Raw genomic sequence first — 19,047 nt, forward strand, 5'->3', positions numbered from 1 at the left:
AAACAGTTTAACAGAGCAGGCCTTTATTGTAAAGAGACTTACTGTTGTTTGTGCTTCATATTTCAGTCTGTTTATAATTGATACCATCTTTAAAAAAAGATATCATCTAGCCTGATACTGGCCTAGAAATCCTGATCATTAAAATTCAGCAGAAAGATTTTTATGGAAGAAAGTTGTTATTTGCAAATACCCCTCCTCATTCCTGCTACACACTTGGTGTCTTGTGGCTATATAATACAAATCTAATTCACATATAGTGATATACTATTGAAGATTTTTTCAAGAAGCTATACGAAGAATAAAACCACACAGAAATGAATACTTGTTTTTGCCTATTTAGAAGCATTAGTAGTAAGTTATTAATTTCAATGTTGGTCAGAAGAAGAGCACAGAATAAAGGCAGAAATAGCTTGAAGGAAAACAGTGAACAAGCTGACAGAACGTTCCCTTTCTGTTATGTAAAAGAAGTTAAGCATAAATACACAGAAATTAATTATTTGCGCCAAGACAGAATCAGCCAACAAATATTCTGAATCACTCATATTGAAATGAACAAATACTGCGGTTCCAAAGGATGAGGAAAAGATTTAATATTAATGCCAATTTATATAAAAGTAAAACCAGTGACTAAGATACCTACATACCAGGCCAACATCAAACCCAGAACACACACACAGTAATTGATGTGTGATGCAGTCTTTAAATAAAAGGACAGCACCATAACCAGGCTGATGAAAGTTTTTGGCAAAAAAATCCAGACATATTTGATTACTAAAGTACTAGTCTACTTGCTGAAAGTAATAACATCAATATAATAGACATACTGTAAAGCACCTAAATTTAGTGCTGTAATGTTTAAAAGAAAAATTGTACTACAAAAAATTCACCTATTTAATGGAAAACTAGTTAGCTATTAGCCTTAACAAAGTGTAAAAAGATGTTTTCCACTGACAGGATTTGTAAGGAACCCCACGAACACCTGGCTTCTGTCCAGTAAAAGCAGTGAAGAAAAAAATATTAATGAACAGAAAAGCCTATATTGGGACCTATTCTATATGAAATCTTTATCATTGACCTGGAAGAGGCAGAGTGCACTCTCATCAAGTCTGCAGACAACATCAAACACGGGGGGAGCAGCTGACATTCAAAGGCAGAGCTGTCATTCAAAGGGACCTAGACAGGCTGGAGGAATGGGCCAACGGGAGCCTTATGAAATTCAGCAAGGACAAGTGCAGAGTCCTGCACTTGGGAAGGAGGAAACCTTTGCCAAAATACAGGCTGGGGAGCAGCTTTGCTGAAAGGGAGGTCTTGGGAGAGAGCAAAGTGAACTTGAGCTAGCAGTGCGCCCTGGCATCAAAGGTGGCTGCCAGCATCCTGGGCTGAAGCACAGCGAGTAGACTGAGGGAAGCGATTATCTTCCTTTAGGCACCATGGTTGAAGGACTAGAGACAGGACACAAACTGAAGCAGAGATGTTCCAGCTTGAAATTAGGAAAAATCTTTCTCATCATTAGGACAGTCAATCATAGGAAAAAGCTGCCCAGACAGTTTGTACAGTCTCCATCCTTGAAGGCTTTCAAAATCCAATTGGATGAAGTCCTGAGCAACGAGCTCTGATCTCACAGCTGACCCTGCTTTGAGCCAGAGGTCGATTACCTTTACTGCAATGAAGCTTGCAGATAACAATAGTAAACAGCTGTGTTAGACTAGGCTATTTTATAAAGTTAGGCACATGTTCATTTGAATTCTACAAAAATACAAGGGGGGGGGGAAAAAAAATACATTTACACCTTTGCTGCATCTGAAACAGTATCCCAGTTGCCTCCACTTAAAGAGAATTTTCCACTGCCTATCCGTACCAGAATCTCCTCAGGAGTATCATTAGGACCATTGGCAAATGGAGTATAGCTATTAGAAGAGAAGAGAGAGAGAAAAAAAATCATGTTATAAAGACTAAGAAACAGGTAAAAACCTCATAAATCATTCTGCCTAGATATCTCACTGCTGACAGAAGAACACTACATACTATTAAGTACTTCTTATATCAGCCTCTCATCTTTGCAACTTTATTATTCTCTTTTTTCCATAATTGTGGTTATTCAGATAGAATAAACTGGAAATGCAAACTAAAAAGATGTTTTAAGTTAACAATATTATAATAATGCATTCTAACCAGCAAAGACCATCAAATAAATGGAAGTGATTTATAAACAAAAGTTACACTAGATTGCCAGAGTATATAAAGTAATACAAACCTAGAACAGTACCCTAACAAGATGGCCTCATAAAGTTGGAGTAATTTAGTGTTTGAGGTTACACGCATACATGTGCATTTAATTAGAGAGAGAATGAGCACAATAGACATGCACATGCATCTGCCTCATTCGGGAAAAACTACAAGAAAATATTCTTGTTAGTTTTTACTAATTGAGTTGGGGAGGCATAAACCACAAGGTTGTTGGTTTTGGAGGCTTTTAATAGTTGACAGGATTTAATGTAAATTCAGGTTATTTTCTACAAATCCTGCTGTGAAGAACACAAAAGAATTAAACTGACAAATCCGAAAACCTATCTTAATGACTTAAATACACCTTTTAACAACGCTAAAAGTATTATGATGTCTTGATAACTCCTGTGGTCATAGTACCAAGTTCGAATTAACTATTAAAAACAGGGGAGGGGGGGAAACACCTCACTCGCATTAAGTAATTACAATGTAAGACCCTTTAGTTTTCAAATTAGCATGACAGCAATAATAAAGCTCTGTGCATTGTATCTTAGTACTTTGAAAGCTCTGCATAAAACAAAGATCAATCAATCATCAGCAAAGGTTTAGGAACTATCCCAACTAGTTTAATTCTGGTATTTCAGCTGACGAACTTAACGGGGGAAAAAAAAAAGGAAAGATCTGAAGACTTGCTGGACCATCTCTCTCCATGCTTTTGACCTGTCATACTTTTTGTTCAGTCAATAATGTTTCTCAAGCGTGCAGGCAGTATACTGCCCAACATCTGCATGCTTGGACCTGAATCATCCAGAAAACTGAATTTTCATGGCAAAACTGTAGTGGTGGTGGTGATTTTATATGGAAAAAGTACAACATAATCAGGAAGAAGAGTTTCCAACGAATTGTATTTATCTATAAGACAAAAGATCCGGCAATTTTTCTGTTGGACAGAACAGAATTTAGTGGCAGACTGATAAAGGTATAAACTCTGTAAGTGCTTCACAGTGATTAGTGAGAGTTACAAGAGAGATACAAGAAGGTGGACTACACGGGAACTGGGATGGGGAGGACAAAAGGCAGAAGGAGAAAGAAGAAAACCACCGCATATTTTCAGAAAAAGTTCTTTTCCCTAGACTGGGGAGAGGCTATGGCATTCCCTGGTCATGTATTATAGAAGAGAGATGCCTTGAACCTATATGCTAAATAAGCCTAGTGTATGCCTACACTTATAAATTAACAGGTTCCTCTTCCACTTCAGTGTGTCTGTCATTCCGCATCCAAATCAATGACGCAGTAGCTTATAATTTTAATAAATGCATGGATTCATGCAGCATGCTGGAATTTTACATAAACACATGAAAAAATTTAAGAAATATTTCTCACCCTGCCAACATTGTGTAAAGAAGAACACCCAAGCTCCATATGTCGCAAGCAGCATCATATCCCTGTCGCATGAGAACCTATAAAACAAAGAGCTGTTGAAGTTCTTATCTATCTATATAAAAAAATACCCCTACTTCTACACACACAATTTAAGGAAGGATAACTCAACATCAGGATAATTGAGGTTTGATCATTCGTTGCTAAATATATGGGTTACAGTAACTATTGACAGTATTTCATGTTCCCAAAACATGATCTCTTAAGTTTCTCAGTAGGCTTACATCTTATTTTTAAGGGTATATTTTGCTATTCTTAAAGCAGGTTTATAACACACACATGCACCAGTCAGCGTTTTTAAAGTACTTAAATATAAGGAAAACTAACAGAGGTTTTTTTTGTTTTTTTTTTAAACAGTGCTACAAAGTTTAATTACTTGATGCATCAAAAACAGAACAAAGAAAATGCTTGGCAGCTTAAGATACCTCTGGCGCCACAAAGTTTGCAGTGTAGCAAGGAGTCAGAAGTAGTCCATTTTCTCCTCGAAGCTGTTTTGCAAATCCAAAATCACAAATCCTGATAGAATCAGCATTATTTGAATCATCCGTATATAAAATATTACTAGGTTTAAGGTCCCGATGCACTACCTTTAAACAAAGAAAAATTTTAACATCTGTCATTTCAAAGTTGATTGTACATATGTTTATGCATATTTTACAATTTTTAAAAACTACTCTCTAGTTTACTATACTTATTAACAGTTCTACACAATTACATCACTTTTTCTTTCAAGTAGTAACACAGGAATTCTATTTTAAGCAATCTCATTAAAGAAAAAAAAAGCCTACTGACTTACAACGCATCTGGAACTAACATAAGCAATGTCCAAACAAGCAGAAGAGAACAAGTATCTGCTGTTTCATAAACTGTAAAAGGAGTTGAAATGGTTGCCAGAATAACAGGATGGGTTGTTTATATCATTCACCTGTGTTACAAAACACTCAGAAATCTTCTGCCTTAAAAATAAGCCAACCAAAGCACATAAAAAGCATTTGCTAATTATAGGAACTGTGAATGCAATTAGGTCATAACAGAAAACACTCACTCCTTGGCAGTGCAGGTAGTCCACAGTCTTAGTTATAGTATATAATACAGCACTAGCCTCTCGTTCCGAGAAAAACTTCTGTCTGAGAATTCGATCAAGCAGCTCTCCTCCTTTCATCAGTTCAGTGACAAGGTATATGAATCTACCATCATCATACACCTGAAGAAATTTAACAAGCACATATATATATATATATATACACACACACACCATACATATATTCATCCAGATCCCCTATAATTATACATCCTGAAAAGCATGAAAACTACAGTTTAGATTGTTGACCTATTCACTTACATGAACATAGAGCACAAACACCAGGCACTGTCAAATTTAATTCTGCAACTGAAGAGTCAAAGCATGAAGTATAAAAAAAGCTTGCATGTCATTCTGTGAGATGCGGAGATAGATCACTAAATCATCGAGTCAGAATTAATTTCTGCAGTCTAGGAACTTCTGCTGGAAGAAGAGACTAGCTCTATTACTCCCTATGCCTCTTCCCCTCCATAGACTATTTTTAGCTGCTGGCACTTTGCATACACATGACAACATGCAACTGCTTGTTCAGCATCAGATTACCAATACCTTAGCTAGTAGTATTTGAAAGAAGAAGAAATATGACAATCTCTAAAAATTACATCATTTCTCACTTCCTCAAGTTCATTAAACTTTGTTCAGTAATATCATTCTGCTACTTTTCCAGATGCTTACAAAGCCTTCAGGATGAGCACAATAAACAAGACCTGAATTTCAAGCCCAGACATGACAAAAGAACTCCTGCAAGAGCAGGGCAGGCAAAGAAAGCCTTGGAAAAGCAGTCGGTCACAGAATTTTCCTTCACTGGTCCCCCCCGAAAGCCTTCTGTAGCTTGGTTTAAACACAGGGCAAAATTTGGTTTCTTAGGGTTCCCCCCCCTTCCTTTTTTGGGGGGGGTGGGGTGGGGCTATGGGGAGGGTTGGAGCAGAGAAGCTTAGGAAGATTAAAACAACATTCAGAAGAGATTAATATCAAAATAATGGTATATTTTGAAATACTCAATACACTACTATGTGTGGTGTTCTCCCAATTCATTTTGCTGAGAAAAAGAAACTTGCAACCCCAATACATCACTATACATCTATATACAGATTGACTACTGTATAACGAGAGGTGGTGGAGAAAAGAGAGGTACGTACATCTTTTAAAGTAATAATATTTGGATGTTGTCCATAACGCATCAAAATCTCAATTTCTTCTGAGGGATCCCTCTTACTTTTATCAATTATCTGTAAAATATAGTAACAGGAAAAAATCTTGGCTAAGCAAAGTCTATTTCATGAAGGAAACTTTTTTTTTTTTTTATTCTCACTTCGGCAGGAGAATCAAAATTTTCAGAGTTCATCACTTCTTACCAATCATGACTAATTCATCTACCAATTTCACATCCTACCATCTTATTCAATTCTTTATCATTACTATCAGTTAAGCCTGTACCATTAACACAGTCTATGCTGCTCCAAAGGACAAAGAAGTTCACTGGACTGTCCGAAGTGCCACTGCTTCCCTGCAGCCCAGCTCCACCCTCACAGATCTCACTTATTTTACTCCAGGTGTGCTCAGCGTTGCCCTATACTTTCAGGCTTCAAGTTTATAAATTCAAAGCCAGAATACTTCATATAGCTGACACACAGTTTTTCAGTGATAGTACTGCAACCACAAAAAGAACTATAGAAGACAATACACAATTTCAATGAATGAAGAAAAACATGTTTTTCATTTCTCACAGCATATAAGCTGTGAGATAATAACTGAGAATTAGTGCATTTTAAAAAATTTATTAATCCACTGCATAATTTCAGAAGTGTCAAAATGAAATTTATTTCAAGTACCTTTACAGCGAACTCCATATTTGTAGCTATGTGTATACATCGCTTGCAAACAGAGTAGGAACCAACACCAATATCTTCCTTCAGTTCATATACATCGGTAAACTGTGCACTGTTTCCATGAAGTTGCTTTAAAAAACAAACACACACAAGCTGTCAACTAAAGCAACAAAGTGCTCTTTGCCATACTACTATTTCCAGCAGCAAAAGTTTCTTCTGCTTGCCCATGCTTTTTCTTTTGAATTCTGCCTACAGAAAAATAGAAAACTGCTTTTTTTAAACATCTGGAATAGAAACATCCTGTGAAATTATTTTAACACACTTTAATAGCCTTCCTAACAAGACAGCAAGCACTAAATATTGGTCAATCTTTGGCATTTCGGAAAAAAAAAAAAAAGCTTTACTTAAAAATGTTTTACCTGTACTATTGGCAGTATATTGGTGAGTGGTGAGATTTTATGATCTTCTACAGTAGTAGTAGCAACAAAACTAAATCCTTTGAAGAGCTGATGTGCATTTGCACTAGGTGGGACTCCTGGAGAATCTAATTGCATATACATTTGATTAGCATGACACATTTGTATCCCAGCAAAGCTGCTTTTTTTTCTTTCTTTTTTTAATTAATGTTCACACAAGTATGTTCAAAGAAACATTGAGGGAAGGGAGGCAAACGAAAACAAAACTAGATGTTGAATAGGATTTCTAGTCAATCACCTTTCTAGCTTCTCTTATTTCAATATCGCACACAAAATAAGTATTCCTGTGTTTCATTTAAGACTTCAAAACACTACAGAACCTAATGTATGAATATACTTTTCCAGGAACACATTTATTGAAGCACAAACACCATTTATGAGAAAGAACTAAAGATCATAGCCTAATGTTCAAGAATAGCATAACAAAGAAGAGTGCTCGAAATTTCAGCTTCAGTAATGTAATGTGCAGATACGGTCGAAGTAAGATAATACAAGAATATTCAATTAATATTACTGAAAAATTAGAACCAAGTTTTTCCCAGATTATCTTACATACACCTCTAAAGTCTCCATTTAAAATTTCAGAATGTAAATAATTACTTTTGATAATTCTGTCTACTCTATTACAATGTGAATTGTAAACATTCACCAAACAAATGAGATACCTAGTTTTAAATGTTGGATGCAACAGTAAAGATAACATTCACAAAAGAAAACCTGAAGTGAACATACAAGTGTTAACATTTATTGCTTAGCATGTCTCGGTTCCAAGTTCAGTTACTGGGATATCTTCATAGCGTAATAACGTCTAAAGGATATTTCAAAGACAGTTTTTTAAACTTCTTTGAAACTATTTGAAACACCTTTGAAATTGCCCCAGCAGGTCAACTGACCAGACCAACACAGGTTACACTGTTACATTTCCCCACACTTCCCTACTTTTACATCAACACCCCCCTGCCTTTTCTCAAGGGCAAAATCAAATTCAGGATGGTTAGTGAGTGGAGGAAGAGTTCAATGAAAAATTATCTATTATAATGTTAATTTAAGATTTAATTTTAATAATAATAATAGGCTCAACAAAATTATTTAGAGCAAGTAGTTTTCAAAGGAATAGTGAGCCTGAATAATAATCACTATTGCAATCAAACTTACTTTTAGTATTAAATAGATTTTTTTATAAAGCATTGCATTAAAAAATTATTAGCACATGCCTAACTTTAGACCACAATTAGGAAACTATTTCAGCTGTAAGCATTCCTCTTTTCTTCTTTTTTTTGTGAACAGAAGTTTAGCAGGATATCCCATTCCATTAGAAAACAGAGAATAGGAACCCGCTGAGGAGAACACTCTCCTGCAAAATATTGGAAAGCTGTTGCAAGGTCCGTCTTCTTCAAATTGCGTCAGTGGCTTTTTCCTCATGCAGAGGAAAGGGAAGTTAATACTTGAGATTTCCATTCAACAAATTCTACTAGGTGTTGACAATAAAAGGAAAAGGAAGCCTGGACAGATTAAGACAAAATTAAGATTAAACCCTCTTTCTCTTTATAGCAGAACTGGACTTGTGCTCTACTTCCCTTGCCATTGCATCTAGGGAAGCCATAGTTAAAAGTAAGGAAAAAAACAAAAAACCCTGTATATTGTGATAAATGTCACAGTAACCTCTAAGGTGGTCTTAATTTTACGTATTTCATTTTTTATTTCATATAAAATCCAAACATCAACCATTCTGATTTTCCATTTCAATTCACAGATACCAAATAAAAGTAATATTAATTTTTCCCCTCTATCTGTGAACCTCATCAATTCATAACCAGAATACGTACGATTACCTTTTGGTGTTTTTGCTGTGAATTCTGGATCAAAACAAAAGGTATCTTCTGGTTTTCCAGAAGCAGGTTTAAATGGGGGTTGAATTTCTCTTCTGAATAGTTTCTGAAGTAGGAGGACAAAGTCATATAATGAAGAGTGAATGAAACTTGCACAGGCACTGTAACTTTGCCAAGCTAAAGGCAACTGAAATGTCATTGTTATATTATTTACTATTTCAGAAAACTATTTTAATATACAGAGAGTAGAAAAAACACAAACATGTTTGTAAAAAAGGACTTATTTTTATGTACCTTTGATTTGAAATGTTAAGTAAAGATGTTACCAAGCAAGTGAAACACAATACATGGCACTTTTTTTTTTCTTCTGAATCTGCATGACCTACTAGATCTGTACTTTTTAAATTACTGTAACAGGCTGCTGCTTATCACAGCCCCCACCAGCTCACCTTCGGCTTATCACGGAAAACATGGAACAGCTACTGTGCACTTTACCTTCTGCCATCATTTCAGACCTGGGTCACTGCTATTTAGGAGAGTCGTCAGCATCCTGAAAAGTCCACCCCAAGGGGAAGATAGGAAATACAGTCTTTACCTTTCTAATCTGCGAGAGACTTGTCCAACCAATTCTCAAGACTATTCTAGTGTCTTCCGAATCTACTAGGAGTTGGGGAGAGGGAAGGGGAAGATGAACAACTGCTCCTCCTTTTCTTCTCCTTTACCTAATGTACTTTAGAAGAATGCTTTGCCCAAGAGATATCAGCAATACAAGTCTCATTTATAATTCAGGAAGAGAAAATCTCGTGTCAAACGACGTCATGAAAGCCCTCCGTAAAGTTCAGGATGTTTTGAGAACATTTTCTTAGTGCTTCTCTCACCCTGATCTCTTTCTTACTGTTCTTTTTATTTAATCTCCCTGCACAAGAACAAGCAACACATCTCAATCCTAAAAATCAAAGGGGAGGGACATGAATTCATCCCAAAGAAGTAATAAGATAAAATATGGAAGCAGCCATTGACACCACCATAGCTAATTAAATACAAAGCACTGTCAAACACAGGAAAATAAAATCAATGTTAAAAGTATAAAGCCTTTAAATTTTCTTGCTAGTATTTATTTCTAAGTCAGCCCCCTAAAATCAGTAAATAGTATTCAACCATATTAAAACAGCCTTCTCTTACTAAAAATATCTACATAAAATAGTAAAATTTTCCTATTACTTAACACTCTAATGAGGAATTTGTTAGGGTAAATGCTGTATAAACACAGTTGGAAGTCCCCCTTCTCAGAGGTAAATACAAGAAATAAAGAGGAGGATAAAGAAAACATGGTTTAAAGAAACAGTTAAGCACAATATCGGTTAGCACTGTAGGCAGTCGTGTCAGCACAGCAACATTCTATTCATTCTGTCTGGGTTTTTTTTTGTGGGCATTATAGCAAAGGAAGGTTTTCAGAGGGGATTTGATATAGGGTATCTTGGTTTTCTGAATGTTTCTGAGCAACATATCTCAAAAGCTTGGAGAACCACAGAGGAAAAGCATCAGTATGCTTGTTAAAAATTTAAACAAGCAAGCACAGACTTAAACAGACTCCTGATTATCTTAGAACACCAGAGTCAATACTTAGCTGTGAATAGAGTATGACTGATGAGACAGGAATATGCTACGGCTCGCAACAGAGCGGTCCAAGAGAATTATAGTCACAGGCAGTTTCCGTGCCCTGTGCGGCAGCATAAGGCATACTCATACTAGATGGACACTTATTCAAAAGAGTCTGTTTCCTGCACACTGACGCACGCCAGGAATGTCAGCATCCTCTCCTAAACGCAAGGATCCTAACAGACAGTGTTGCAACTCTGATTATTTAAAAAGTAAATGCACAATTTATAATTGTTTTAATACTCCCTATATCATAAACACCACAGCTCAAAAAGCCAAGTAAATTTATAGTACAAGATGGAACATAACAGTCAGCAGTGTTACAGGGTTTATTGTGCCCTACTCAGATACAAATGCCTATATGTTACAACACAAAACAGTTGTTATCAGTCAGATCATTCTGTACTTACATTCCAGTCAACAGTAGAAAAAAAAGGATGCCTCTTGATTTCTTCAACTCCATCTGAACCAGCTCCTGAACAAGAAAATACTGAATTTAAAACACTTTTGGCTACAGTCTCTGAACATGATTACACTAAGTAGCAGCTTTTTCATTTTTAAAAACAATTGCATAGACACAGTTATTCATGGTAATCGTAAATATAGAAATATTCCAAGGATGTAAAATACTTCAGTGTATGCCTCACCAGGGAGGCAAACCAAAGTGCAAGAAGCTCATAGAGTCTCAGCAGTGTTTTGCTCTGACACTGTCAAAGCATCAGTCTCTGCTGAGAGACGTTAACAGCTCAGTTGAGAACTGAGGCTATGACAAGTATTTAATTAAACATATTAAGTGCATCCAATACACTCAATCTGAGTGGAAGGAAGTTCAATGAATTCCAATTTCTGACGATCCAAGCAGTTCACAAGACAAAAAGAATGCATTTTAAAATTCTTTTAGAGAAGAATTTCAGCTGCTGAAGCTTAAGCAAGACTCTGCAGAATTCTGCATCCAGCACACTGAAAAGTCACTGGCCCAGGAAAGCAATCATTCATCAGGCAAACCAAGAAAGTCACGATCTAAGCTAACAACAAATGGTATATAAAGTCTTACTGACCACCAGCATCGGGGCTTGAGAGTTTCCGGCTGCTATTTTCTTTAAACAACAAATTCGGCCAACATGTTTTTATTTCAAAGATTCAAATAAATTAACCAACCTAATCTATTTGATGGGTTTCTTTTAAACAACATCCTCAGAAGACTTTGTGCCTCAGGGCTGAGGAACTGAGGCATTCCAAGTTTTGCTCTATGGAAAAACAGAAGTAGTCAGACAAAGAAGTGTATTTTACTAAAAATGGTCTACGTCGACTTAAGCGTACAATTTGATCCATCAAGGATCTGTTCCAAAGTCTTGGACAGTAGACACATTTTCACTTGTTAGCTTTTCGGTTTCACATTATACATGAGTGATTTTTCCAATTAAAAAATTGTATTTTCAAAGTTGTCTTCACAACACCAGTAAGTTAAAGTTGTTTTTTTTTTAAAACCAAAATCAAGTCCAGAAGAGACTCACCAAATCCCCAAATCCTTCTATTTTTATTAGTCCCTGAAGTTCCTCCTGAAGAAAGAGCCTCAATAAGTAGCTCTTTAAGCCATTATAAAGCTGGTGCTGGTGAACTTTACCAATTTTATTTTGTGAAAAAAATTACACTAAAGCCAGGAATTTACATGCAGAACTGAATGTTACATCATCTTTCACAGGTAATATCACTATAAACTTGCACTCTTGGCAAGTTCAAACTGCCCTATGTTGTTAAGAACAGAGCTTCTTTCTCATCTCCGTTCTCAGATACTACCCCCTCAAAGGGCCCAAGGCTCTGCACGTGGTCTACACGAAATTCTTTTTTAGCTAAGCATAAATAAAGACCAGTACCTGTTCGCCAAACAACTTTACTTACTAATCACCAGTTTGCCCAGTTTGTCTCGTTAGACAGCTTGTGTTGCAACTGAGGTAATTTAATATGAAAAATGTGAGCACATAAGTATGCTCTTCATATATACATACACAAAGCAACACATGACTATCGCTTACAAAATAACGTATGCTGTAACAGCAGGAAGACAGCAAAGTGGTAAATAACGCTCTTCTAATCCACTGTACTGTTTATCTTTATTATACACCTACAGTGAAAATACCAGTTTATCCTTATGATTTTAATCCCTGCAGATATTCAGCAGTATTTCCATGATCTGGGATCCAAACACGATTCATATGGGGGAGTTTTTGGCTTTTTTGTTTCTGTCCTAGTCTTAATGTACTCAAGCACAAGGAGTTACAACAAACTTAAAACAGGTTGAAAATTACATTTTTCTGACTTTCCAAAAAGTAAGAAAATATACTTACTTCAGTATCATATTCATAGTTTCATTTCGATCTTTACCTTGAAATGGTAGTGTACCAGTAAGCATTTCAAACTGAAAAGAACAAATGTTAGTCTAAGTCAACGCTTTTTCCCCCAATTGCTCAAAGTGTTAAGTACTGCACTCCTCCAAATCACTATATGAGACATTGAATTGAACTCTTAAGAGATTATCAAAAAAAGTTCAGGTCAGAAATTTTGTTTTCATAGATAAATTAAAAGATAATAATGGCAAAAATAATGTAATTATGATGTAAGAAGATTTTACAGCTATAACCTGAAAAACACTTAAGAGAATCATAAAATCCTCTCTATAACCTAGTTTTATATGTTGCTGTTTATGAAAGCAGCAAGAAGAAGGAATTCTAAGACAGTAATCTACTCTTAATTGTAATGTCAATATGCATATATTGGCCTAATGTTAGGCCACCAGCCTATCTAGCTCATGGCAAAGGCATTACTGACTTATTTCACTATTCCACTCTAATATTCAGTCCACAGGCTTACTTTTACAAAAATGCAATTAATATTCCATCAAAACCAAGCCTTCTGTTTTTTTCTTTTACTAAAGTACTGCACAAAATAAATATACAACCTAAAGGTTCACGCTTATTTATGAAAATCATTGGCTGCAACTGTTCTAAACTATTAAAAGAGTATATATATAATCTCTGAAGTTACTAACAAGTACTTCTTCCAGGGCTATGTAGGTGAAAGGCAAATTTTGTTCATATTAGTCACTATTTCAGCAGCAATTCAGTTATCAGCTTCTCTCCTCCCTTTGCCCAAGAACTGAATTCTTCATTAAACCTGGCCAAGCTTATAATAAGTAGGTTATTTAACATCTGCTTTCAACACAGGGAGCGCATTTCTGCCCTCTAAGCATGGAAGCAAGGAAGCATACAGTACCATGAGCACACCAAAGGACCACCAATCGGCACTCTGGTTGTGGCCTCGCCTGTTTACTACTTCAGGTGCCATGTATTCTACCGTACCACAGAAAGAATAGGCCTTCTTCTCTTGATCTACCGATTCTTTGCTGAGTCCAAAGTCTACAACAACAGCATCACAAGAACAGAGCAAGTAGAGAACTTTAGAAAACACAGTGCTGCATGCAGTATTGCAAAATGAAAGCGTGACAGGTGCCCAACGCCCGACATCTTGAGATGTCAGACATACTATATATCAAACCACTCTAAGTCATTAAATTGAGGATCAGCCGTCAACATTACTAGTCAAATATAAGCAATTCGATAGTTAAAACATTACACATTTAGAACCTTACGATAATCAAGAGTTCTTGTTTTCTCTATGTCTGCTAGAACATGCTGCCCACTTTATTAATGCAAAACCCCCCCCCAGACACAAGTGAGAGTGAGTTTCAAAGAGAACGCAGTCTGCATGGTCTGATGTTACTGAATGATGAATAAGTAAAATCAGACTAAAAATAATGTTGTTACATAAGGCAATATGGTTCTGCAACCTGAATTACAAGTTCAGTAACGAAAACAGTCTTGCATGTCTGCTCGCTTTATCTTCAGAATATTTTTTTTCTCTTATTTAAAGAACGCTATTGAATAGATAGGTCCTTGACGTTAACCCGACTCTCAAGATGACAGTCTCAAGGTTCCCTTTTACAAAGGGAAAACTATTTCTAGTGAATAATCCTCTCAAGTTTTCTTCCCGCTTTCAGAAGGAAGGGAGAATTTTAGGATTCCTCACTGACCCAGAAAGCTGCCTGGGAAGTGACTTCCAAACACCAACAGAGAGGGGGAAAACAAAACCAAACCAACTCCCCAAAAACTCATCTTTCATTTTAGTTCAAGTTGAATTCAATTAAAAAGTACCATGCAGAATTTTAAAAATTACGTCATTTAATCTCCATTTCCTACATAACTCCTTTTTGAGCACTTGTGGACAATAAAAATCCTGCATTGGTAACGTTTCTGCATGACACCAGGAAAGAGCAGTAATTTTATACCTTGGTTTTGAATATCAGCATTGTTATAATTATTATTAAAAAGGAGGGGGGGGAGGAGAGGGAGAAAGCAATTCAGATGCTAAAGAAGTCTAAGAGAATTTTAACTAGAAATCAAACATTTTAATATGGGTTTAAACGCTTTATGTTTTTAAAGAAACCTCACAACCTAAAAAAACCCCAACAAACCAACAACCTGCGATATTTATAAATAATGAGTATCAGGTCACTCTATGTTAGAAAATATCCAACTAATAATCAGCTGTGTACATATATTCCAATAAGTCTGTGAGACTTTAAATAACGCTTTCTAACTTGGGATCTAATAGTAATATTTATATATCAGCGTACATAATGAATTTTACAGTAGAAAAATACCACCTTAACTGCAATTTTAAGAATTCAGTAATTCACAATAATTCTTCTTTTTCCAAATACAGCATTCAGTCTTAATTTGGTAAACATAATTTCCCAGGAGAGATGTATTTTAACTGTTCCTCATAAAACATTTCTCCTGCAAATTTATATGCATTTAAAAGTAATAAACAGAAATGCAAAAACAAAAATTTAACATTTCGGAAGTCTTTGTGTGCCAAAATCTTTTTTCCACACCAAAAACATCTCTGTTCCCTTTTAAAAGTCTCAAAGTCAGCAAGTTTTAGCCTGGGTGAATAACCTCTTGATCTTCAGCTAAAAGGCATTTAACAGTCAGTCTCGATACAGGTCACCTTCTGACCAGAAGAGAGGATTGTTTTTAGTTACTAAAACAGCACCTGAACTAACCTAACCTCAGGGGAACCTGCTTGGACACAAGGATCTGCCAACAGCCTCGACCGCACAGTCAGGGCCTGGGGCAGATATTCTTAAGTACTTCAGTAAAAGTCCCTAGTGATAGATAAGTACCAGTTAAAGGAAAGGGTACAGATTTATTATAAAAAAACCTGGCGAATAAAAAAAACCTTTCTAAACAACTAAATACAGGCTTTACACATACTCCAACCATCACTAAACATCTTATACTTGTAAATATAAGCTTATGCACAAATATTAGAGTGCTATGCTAATAAAGGTTACCTACCTGTTAACTTGATATGTCCTGCTTCATCGAGCAAAATGCTGAAAATTAAAATTCACATTCACCAATACACATAAACAGGAATGTTTACATACAACATATAAAATATAATAGTTAACAGCTTGGATCTCCTCCAATAAAAAAATACATCTGTTGACTTAAATGTAATAATATTGGCTTATTACATTAATGATCAATTCTTTTTTTCTTTAACTTTTTTTTTTTACATTACACATAATCTTACAAAACAAAAATTAAGGGGTTGTTTGTTTGGTTTTTTTACACATCTTTATAGTGGAAAATGCAAAGCAATAAGCAAAGTACATGTAATAGTGGTAAAATACATTTTACTTTACTTTTCTGGCTTCAGGTCCCTGTATACAATTCCCAAGCTGTGAAGATGATCCAAAGCAAGGGCCAGTTCTGCGAGGTAGAATTTCACATCTTCCTCTGTAAACATAACCTAATAAGAACTGTATAGATTTACCTTCTGATCTTGTCTTCAGTTTTTAAAACTGTAATCTAAAAGAAAATACTTCTGTCTGCCTAAATTTAACTTTCACACGTACCTTATGCACTGACAATTCATGAATTCACCTAACAGAAACGATATGCAAGAATGGGCTAATGACCAGATATACAAAAGAACTAACCTAATACTTAAAAACAAACAAAAGTTTCTGCAGTTACTGCAAAACATTAACTTTTAAGGTAATAAATTTGTTTTATGTAGTCTTGCTGACCACCAACGCTCCTTCTGGCATTATATCCTACATAGACTATTAGCTACCACCGCTTTCCACTGCATCATAAAATTTGATAGAAATTTCTTTTATTGTCACATTCTCAGTGGTTGACTGTCCCCTGTGAATTCACATTACCAATATTTAGGAAAAAAAGGACACAAAATGAAACAGTGAAAATAATCATACAAAAAGCAGCAGTAAGAACTGAAGGAAGACCTGCTCTGCTCTTCTCAGGAAAAGAAATTTAAAGAATCCTGTGAGATATCAAAAAACTGACTGACCTTGCGTATAGGACATTTTATAGAGCTGTATTTCTGTCCCATATACCCAACAGGTTGCTTCTAATTTTTATATACATGAATCATAACTGCTTTAGCTCTTGTCAGGTTCTACAAATTATACAAATTACTGGAGAAGCTAATAATCTTTATAACTCCAAATTTAAAAAAAATGGAGGAAAAAAAACCACCATACACACACACCCTGAATTGTTCCTCATTTGTTGAGAACACCAGGAACACGGAGAAGAAACACCTCAACTGCACAGTAAATAGCTAACAAGACTTTTCCATAAATTAAGGTAATTGGACTTAATGATTTAGAAATACATTGATTAGTTCTTTGAACTGCACATAAATATGTAATCTGTTTTACTGGCAACAAGAAATATTCCCAATTTCCATAGTAACAGGAATTAGTGCTGTGTGAACAAAGCTGTTATACAATAGAAACAGCACAGGAAGTTTCACCTTCATTTTATAAGGGCAAAGTTGATACTTTTTTTTAATCTACATGCAAAAGAGCAAGAGGAAAACTTGGATAGCATTAGTCCTTGGAACAGCAAAAATGCAAATCTCAAAATAAAAAGATGCTAAATGGTGATCTGCAACCTTACAACAATAAATAACTTCATTTAAAACTACCTTGTGTCAAATTAAACACAATATAAATCAACTTCATTAGATTTTACCAATGAAAAGAAAACGTTACTATGTATTCATTTCAATTCTACTTCCTCAGCCGAAACTCTCATACCCACATTAAAATTAAGACCAACAAAAATGCTTTAATAACCTCATACTAAACCCATTTAATTTAAAACAGTCCTTGCATGGCAAGTATAAAATGTCATAAGCAATTTATCCTCCTACGTACTGTCCATTGTCCACTGCGCATTATCACGCGCTTCCAAAAAACTGCTTTTCTTCCTACTAACAAGGAAAAAGGCCCAATTTTTCCCTAGATATACACAGTAAGTCTTTAAAAGCCATCACAGAAGCTATCTGAAGTCTTCCAAAAAAACATGCAGAAACTTAACAGTAAAAACGACTTCACAATTATTGCTTCTTTATTCCCAAAGGGAACACACACCTCTTCCAGCTACCTAGCCGGTACTATTACAGATAGACTCGCATCCCTTATTTAAGGATCTGGCCTAGTCAGTAATCCCAGAGGCGTTATTGCAAAAAGAATAGGTCCTGTTATACTAGATTTTCTCTTGTACTTAGACATCTATATCAAAGCAGAGATTGACCTCTTCCCTACATAATGTTTCAAAAGCCCTTTACAAGTTTGCCAGTTCCCTTAAGACAGCTCTTAGCCTCTATTTTAATAGCTTATAGTTAATGAATTTTGAGCTCAATTCTTAGAGAGGAGCGCTGTTTTACTAAGGTCAGCTTAAAAAAAATAAATAAATAAATACTTTTTTTTTTCCTCCAATTCTTCCTTCTCTTTTGCCTGTCCCCAAAATGAAGCTTGATTTTTTTTTAAAAAGATATATACAAAAAACCCCAAAACCTAGTTCATGTCTTACAGATATGGGGATACAACAGCCTCTTTCATATCACAAAAATCAGTCAGGTATTCAGTTCTGTCGTATTAGAAAGTGTCCTTTTCCATGCATTAGAAATATAAATGCACTTATACTGGTGAAAACACTGAAAAGCTCTCTTACTGTGAAGTTGTTGAAAAAAACTACCATTAAAAATTTAGAGCTTTATGAAAGTTTCGTTATGAAAGTTTTGAAGAAAAAAATCTTATAAATGTTCATAATATTTAAGCTAACTTATAATGAATATTTGATGACAAATACTTTAAAAATAAATAAATAAATAAATAGGCTGCATCATATTCTCTGCCCTGAAGCTGCCTCCCCAGAAATCAAAAAGAGAAGTGAAAAATTACAGTTCCAGCAACATGCCAATAGTAGGTAGAGGGGAAAGAATGTCTTAAAAAGTCAATATTCTCACTTTGTGAGATTAATCATTAAGATTTGCATTACAATATTATGAAATTTTACAATGTAGCAGAAATCTCTTATACATATGGGCTTTCAGGATCACCTAAG

General features: G+C 35.4%; 1 protein-coding gene across 2 annotated transcripts in view; it reads right to left on the bottom strand.

Annotated features, from left to right (window-relative positions):
* LOC106489768 (ribosomal protein S6 kinase alpha-6) overlaps positions 1 to 19,047 on the bottom strand; it is a 47,148-nt gene that overhangs the window by 7,385 nt on the left and 20,716 nt on the right. Inside the window, exons 7-20 of one of the 2 annotated variants that reach the window (XM_067303895.1) lie at positions 16,311 to 16,417; positions 15,958 to 15,995; positions 13,811 to 13,953; positions 12,886 to 12,956; positions 11,699 to 11,787; positions 10,951 to 11,015; positions 8,885 to 8,987; positions 6,996 to 7,120; positions 6,580 to 6,705; positions 5,887 to 5,976; positions 4,712 to 4,870; positions 4,092 to 4,253; positions 3,610 to 3,686; positions 1,859 to 1,907 (exon numbers count right to left, since the gene is read on the bottom strand). In XM_067303895.1, coding sequence (XP_067159996.1) covers positions 1,859 to 1,907; positions 3,610 to 3,686; positions 4,092 to 4,253; positions 4,712 to 4,870; positions 5,887 to 5,976; positions 6,580 to 6,705; positions 6,996 to 7,120; positions 8,885 to 8,987; positions 10,951 to 11,015; positions 11,699 to 11,787; positions 12,886 to 12,956; positions 13,811 to 13,953; positions 15,958 to 15,995; positions 16,311 to 16,417 — 1,404 coding nt within the window. Of the gene's footprint in view, positions 1 to 1,789; positions 1,908 to 3,609; positions 3,687 to 4,091; positions 4,254 to 4,711; positions 4,871 to 5,886; positions 5,977 to 6,579; positions 6,706 to 6,995; positions 7,121 to 8,884; positions 8,988 to 10,950; positions 11,016 to 11,698; positions 11,788 to 12,885; positions 12,957 to 13,810; positions 13,954 to 15,957; positions 15,996 to 16,310; positions 16,418 to 19,047 lie in introns of both variants that reach the window. The other variant, XM_067303894.1, reaches the window with a different exon arrangement.

This window comes from Apteryx mantelli, chromosome 13, assembly GCF_036417845.1.
Source record: "Apteryx mantelli isolate bAptMan1 chromosome 13, bAptMan1.hap1, whole genome shotgun sequence".
In the NCBI taxonomy this organism is placed as follows: Eukaryota; Metazoa; Chordata; class Aves; order Apterygiformes; family Apterygidae; genus Apteryx; species Apteryx mantelli.